At 36.9% G+C, this 6,803-nt stretch overlaps 1 protein-coding gene across 1 annotated transcript; it reads right to left on the bottom strand.

Annotated features, from left to right (window-relative positions):
• Window positions 1-5,913: 5,913 nt before the first annotated feature.
• Window positions 5,914-6,482, bottom strand: LOC142504324 (secreted RxLR effector protein 161-like). The gene is made up of 2 exons (XM_075617205.1): window positions 6,399-6,482; window positions 5,914-6,300 (listed from the first exon to the last, which is right to left on the bottom strand). The coding sequence occupies exons 1-2, from the start codon at window positions 6,480-6,482 to the stop codon at window positions 5,914-5,916; spliced, it is 471 nt and encodes a 156-aa protein (XP_075473320.1).
• Between the last annotated feature and the right edge of the window lie 321 nt (window positions 6,483-6,803).

Below are 6,803 nucleotides of genomic sequence, written 5' to 3' on the forward strand. Positions count from 1 at the left end.
TTTTGAAATGAAAGACTTGGGGTTATGTGATATTATATTAGGGATTAAAATCTTTAGAATAGCTGATGGAATCATTTTATCACAAACTCACTATTTTGAAAAGGTACTTGAAAAATTCAGTACCTTAAACAGTCGTCCTGCTAGAACACTTATAGATTTAGGCGTTCATTTAGCAAAGAATCAAGGAGATCCAATCTCACAACTTGAATATGCAAGGATAATTGGTAGTCTAATGTTCTTGACTAACTGCACTCATCCAGATCTTGCATATTCAGTAAACAAGTTAAGTAGGTTCACAAGTAATCCAAATAAGGATAATTGGAAAGCCTTAACAAGAGTGCTTGGATATTTAAAATATACATTGAACTATGGTTTGATATATTCAAAATATCCTGCAGTTTTAGAAGGATACTGTGATGCTAATTGGATATCTAACACAAAATACTCCAAGTTCACTTTTATGTATTCACAATAGGTGGAGGATCAGTGTCATGGAAATCGTCTAAGCAAACATGCATAGCTCGATCTACTATGGAATCCGAGTTCATAGCCTGAAACAAAGCCGGGGAAGAAGCCGAATGGCTGAGAAACTTCCTAGAAGATATTCCTTGCTGGAATAAGCCAGTGCCTTCCATTAACATTCATTGTGATAGTCAATCGACAATAGGAAAAGCACATAGCAGTATGAACAATGGTAGGTCTCGACACATTTGATGGAGACATAATACCATAAGACAATTGATCTCGAACGGGGTTATTTCTGTTGAATATGTGATGTCAAAGGAAAACCTAGCGGATCCGTTTACTAAAGGAATAAATAGAGATCAAATGTACAAACTGTTAAGAGGTATGGGCTTAAAACCCACAAAATAAAATATTTATAGCGGTAACTCAACCTTGTGAATTGGAGATCCCAAGACCTTGGTTCAATGGGAAAACTAAGCTATAAATATTAGTTTGAGTACTTGAAATCAGTTAAGGCTCATTCATATGTAAATCCAACTAGAAAAAACCTGCGAAATGTGGTGAGGTTAAGTTTACCTTTAATGATTCCTATACCTAAGAGGTAGGGTATGACAGCATACTCTCGATACGAGATCACCTAAATAAGTGAGAAGTAATGACCGCTTCAATAGGAATACTTATGAATCTAAGATATTGTCCAGGGCCGAAATGAACACAACATGAGAACATAATATGTTAGAATTATTGTTGTATAATTACTATTGACTTGGTTTACATAAACGGTTGTCTAGTTCAATACATCACGTCACTACACAACTAGTAAATCTGATAGTATATTAGTATGGAAGGTTCAAAGTCAAAAACTACCTATCTTGATGCAATAATAATCCATCAAAACTTTCAAGTGAATCTGCATACATGCATTAGTTTCATTCATGTGGGGGATTGTTAGATAAGAGGTGAATGAACCTTGAATAATGTGCCATGAGAAGTCTTGTCCCACATTGGTAAATGTGCCAAATAAATTCTTCTTTATTAGCTCAAAGTTTGAGCTAAGGGTTTGGCCCCAAGGGGCACCATAAGTTTTTGGAAAGGGGGAAGACGCTGATAGGTTAGATCTTGGTGAAACACACACGCGTGCGCGGCTCGACCCGGCCCAGTTCGGTGCGGTGTGGTGTGATTTCTTGACCATATTAATATTTTTGTACAAAATTCATTAAGAAAATAATTATTTATTTTCAAAATAGTGTCTCTTAGACCAAACAGTGTGTCCTTATCTCGCACTTCACAGCAGCTAGGATGTGTTCGTTGCGTTTTTTTGTCCGAACCAATGCGTCTCATGCGCATGTCCATTGGCATAGAACCGTGCGTCCCCTGGTTTGTACGCATCCCATGGCCTCTGTCTTCTGGCATAAAGGTGTGTCTTCTGGACAGAAGAGTGTGTCCCTTGGTTTATGAGATTCACTCTATAAATAGTCTTATGCAGACATTCATTACATACTTTTTGCATCCTCATTTTGCTGTATCTGCTTTCTTTACAAAACTTTAAAGTTCAAACATACTATTGTTAGCTGCTATCCAGAACCTCTTGTGCTGCGCTTTCTGGATTTAGTCGTTGTATCTTAGAGACGATTTCCGCCAACGTAAAGCACTAGTATACGGGCAATTGGTCTTCCAGACAGAGGATACATCATTGCCTCGACTTATTTTTATTCGTTGCTGCTCGTTATTCAGAGTACCAACAGTCGAAAATCCCTTGCAAAAATCTTGATATTTCCATAGCCTAAAAATCTCATAAATAAATCCCCAAATTCACTTTTCCAGAATCCTAATTTCACGATATTTTCCAAAATTATGAGTTATTCTTTTCGATACTTCTACCGACACTTACTTCTCCCACCATCCAATAGCCTTTGCCACGCTATTGACTTCTACGAGACCATTGTTGTACTAGCAGCCACAATCTCCATTTTACAATATTTGTCGCTTTCCACAACACACTCACGCTCCTTCTCAGCCATGGCCGCGCATATCTCGTCTCGCAGTGACCACTACTGCTATTTGATTTCATGAGACCTAGTTGTGTGTTTTTCTTGAATGTGTGCCACTCAGCCACCGCGTGTACTACCTTCTTTAAGTCGAAGCTGCTGCAACAAGAAATCGCCACGGCTGCTGGTCTCTGCCTCTCCATAATCCATCCCGATTTGGCCACGCCCGCTTTTCCGACCAAGGTTGCTGCCAGCTTCAATTTCTCTTTTTGTTGTTTTCTTTCTTATATTTTTCATGATTCTGAATCTTATTTTTTCGTGACCAAACGCAGCAAAAATTTAAAAAATTTTGAATTTTGACATTTATGATATAGTTTTGAGTCCTCGTATGGTTTTAATAAACAAAAATTCATGAGATGTTTAGTATATAATTTTAGTGAATAATTTTCGTTTGACTCCAACTACTATGTTATAAGAGAACATAGCTCTTGTTGTATATCTCTACGAACTTTCTTCACATGTTCTTTTTTCAATCTCCTAATCTGATCCACGACTGGATTACTTGTTCCTCTTCTAACTTGCACTAAAAAGTATAGAAGGATTTAGATTGAGATGGTGGCCCAAAACAAAAAGAATGGGAGGAAGTGATTTTTCGAAAATCCCTTGGCTTGGAGGCTAAGGTTTCGAAAATTGAATGAGTTAATTGTGTTTAACCTTGAACCTAATATAGACATATATAATCTTAAGGCCCATCAATTAAATTAAATATTTAATGGGTTTAATCAATTAATTATTCTAGTTCAACTAGCTTAATTAATTAATTAATCTTTTTAAAGTCCAATTAAGAACCTTAATAATTTGTATGTTGGTCTTGTACTCCTACAAGCCTATAATACATACATCCATTACATTTAATTTAAATCCTTTTTAAATTCAACATTGAATTTAATATTTAAATATAAATTCAACTACTTAATTTATCACCTCTAAAATTTAATAGTCATAAATTCAACTCCTTGAATTTATTTCTCAATGTTTTTTATAAATTCATCTCCTTGAATTTATTATCTCAACATGGACAAAATAATCCAGTACTTGTGTGACATTCAATGGTTCAGGGATACAACTAACCGTGAGTTCACAACTCTTTGTGATTCAGGACATAATTCAGTATTCGGGCTTACCCTAATTTGTCCCATTCTATGTACCAACAATTGATCATGAGAATGTCAGAAATCATATCTCTAATTAAACCCATTGAATCATGGTAAGAGCGTCTAGTAGCATCGCCCCATGATTTCCTGGGTATCACTGATAGTTCCTGTAAGAACAGTCAGTTATGATTAACCTACAATACGATCCTTTCATCTAATATATCTCGATCGAATCTGCAACCATTGATCCATCAATGGTTGCATAAGAATTCAATAACTATGTGACATATCTTTGAGAATAAATATTGACATCGCATGTACAATTGGATAACTTCTTCCCTAACGCACATCTCATACTCTAGCCAAAGATTCCATGCACTATTATTTCATCAGATCACACAGGATATCCACACCCATAGGTGACCGGTGAATTCCCGATTGTAATGCACTGACTCCTACATGTCTCGCAAATATACCCTATCTCGCCAGCTGATGACCCTCTTGGAGTCGGTAAACGAGTCAAAGCACATCTATAGCATATAAAACCTCAGTGTTGTCCCAAGTCGTAAGGAGTAATGGTGTACAATCACAACCATGGACTTATCCTCTCAATGAATGATAACCAATTGGAAAATCTTAGGGAGGACAATTCAGTCTAATCATCATATGACTATCCATCTGCGTGTTTGGACATCTCTATGCCCTTACCAAGAAACGCGGTACACAACATCACATATGCTAGTCTCGAGCTCAAGCGACATTTATCCATGTTTTAGGCGGATGAATCGACTAGGAACAAATTTAGATTATACAGTGTTTACAAATGAGTTTCAACATCGAATTACAATTCATTTGTATTAAAGTATAATCAAAGTCTTTATCTATGTTGATCACATGAGTATAAAGATAAATAAATAACAAACCATGAAATAATGCATTATATTAAAATAAAGATTGTTTATTACAATCGAGTCAATAAATTCAACAATTTACTTACAGGACATCTACTCTAACAGTACTCCAATAGATTGTTTTGTTCTTGAAAATTCAAATCACCTCAAATCCAATTTTTTATAACTCCTCGGGGCTATTTGTTGTGCTTCTTGTTTCCATACTACCACTTTTTCATTTTCAGAGATTCATGAAGTTCCATAATCTTCATGCATAGTTTTACATCTTCGTGGAGTAGGTAACGTCTGCGTGTCTATATGTTGAACTTTAATTTACATACATCCAAATTCGCATATTGAAAAATATGAAACTTTATAAGAGTGAACACATTTACCTGAAGTCCGATTGTTGTTTTGTGTAGATAATTTAACTATTATTAGTTCGGGTCCTTGCTTTTTGAAGCACATGCATATTCTGTTGTGTAAATTTTCTTTCTCACTACTTGATTTCTTGTCATTTCTATCACCATTTATGCCGTCCAATGGTTGAAATCTTGGTTCACTCGCATAGACTTTGAATGCAACATCATTATTTACATCAATTAGTTTTGTGATTCAATGGTGTTTGCGTATTACTTCGATTTCTCTGTTCTTGTATGATAGGTGCTCAAGAAGATAACGTGGTTCGGCTCACAGCCTACGTCCACGGGAAAATAGCTGCCTTGTATATTCCATTCCAAGAATCAGAAAGTTACAATACAATCAAAATTTCTGCTGAAATAAACTCTTCAACCAAGCTTTGTTCCTTGATTCTGCAGAGAGCTCCCGCGCTTTTCTGTTGTATCTCTTTTCTTCTTGACTCTTGTTTTGTTGTGTGTGTGTTGAGTTGTGCTCCTTTGGTCCTTGTATCCTTTACATACTTATATGTTTCCCTAATGGATCAAGCCATCTTTCTTCCGGCCCATTTATGTATTATTGCCAAGCCCACAAACTCATAGAAGAAAGTCCCTTCCATTAGTAGGACCAAGCTTTGAGACACCTATTAAAAATCTCCACCTTTTTTCCAAGGTTGGCTCATTCTCCAATCGTCTTAAACTATTCTACGTCCACTGTATTAACCAAATTCAGACATTGCTTGAATATGGCATGTGGCAGTGCTTTAGTTAACATATCCATCGGGTTATGTTCCGTGGATATTTTCTCAAGTATAGCCTCGCCTTTCGATGTCACATCCCTCACAAAGTTAACTTCACATCTATATGCTTGGACCTCTCATGGTACACTTGATGCTTTTCCAAGTGTATAGCACTTTGATTGTCATAATGAACATTCACTTGTTCTTGTTTTGAACCAAACTCAGACGTAGTTCCCTTTAGCCATATTGCCTATTTGACAGCTTCTGAAACGACTATAAATTCAGCTTATGTTGTGGAGAGTGCCACCACCGACTGCAAGATAGCCTTCCAACGCAGTCCCATACACCATGAATATGTACCCTGTTATTAACTTCCTCGTTTCTAGGTTCCCTGTGTAGTCAGCAACTACGTATCCTATTACTGGACATGAGTCTTCCCTTTGTTTCTTGAATATTAACCCCACATCTGTTGTACCTTTCAGGTATCTCAACGTCCACTTTAATGCTTCCCAATGTGAAGATCCCGGGTTAGTCATAAAACTGGAGATTATATTTAAGACATAGGCCAAGTCCGGACGACTACATACCATGCCAGACATGATACTCCCAACACCACTAGCATAAGGTTTGTACTGCATTCCCTCCTTTTCCTTTTCATCCTTTGGTTTCTACTCATTTGAGAGCCTCAGGTGCTGTCCAATGGGAGTAGTAACCGCCTTCGAGTTCTGCATGTTAAACCTTATTAGAACCTTCCTTAGATATGTACCTGACTTAGGCTTAAAGTCTTTTTCAGTCGATCTCTGGTTATATCCATTCCTAGTATCCTCTTTGCTTCTCCTAGATTTTTCATTTCGAACCTAGGCTGAGTTTTTCTTTAAGGCTTGCTATTTCAGACTTGTGACTGCTAGCAATGAGTATGTTGTCTACATATAGAAGGAGGTATGTCTTCACTTGTTCCCCTTCCCTCCTAATCTAGACGCAACTATCAAAGTTGTTCCTTGAAAATTTTATGCTTTCCATAAACTCATCAAACCTCTTGTTCCATTGTCGTGGGCTTTGTCTGAGCCCATACAATGATTTCTTCAATAGACACACTTTATTTTTACTTTCTGGTTTGACATATCCCTCTGGTTGGTCCATAAAAATGGTCTCCTCAAGATCGCCATGTAGA

The sequence above is a fragment of the Primulina tabacum genome, chromosome 9, assembly GCF_025594145.1.
Source record: "Primulina tabacum isolate GXHZ01 chromosome 9, ASM2559414v2, whole genome shotgun sequence".
NCBI classification, from domain to species: Eukaryota; Viridiplantae; Streptophyta; class Magnoliopsida; order Lamiales; family Gesneriaceae; genus Primulina; species Primulina tabacum.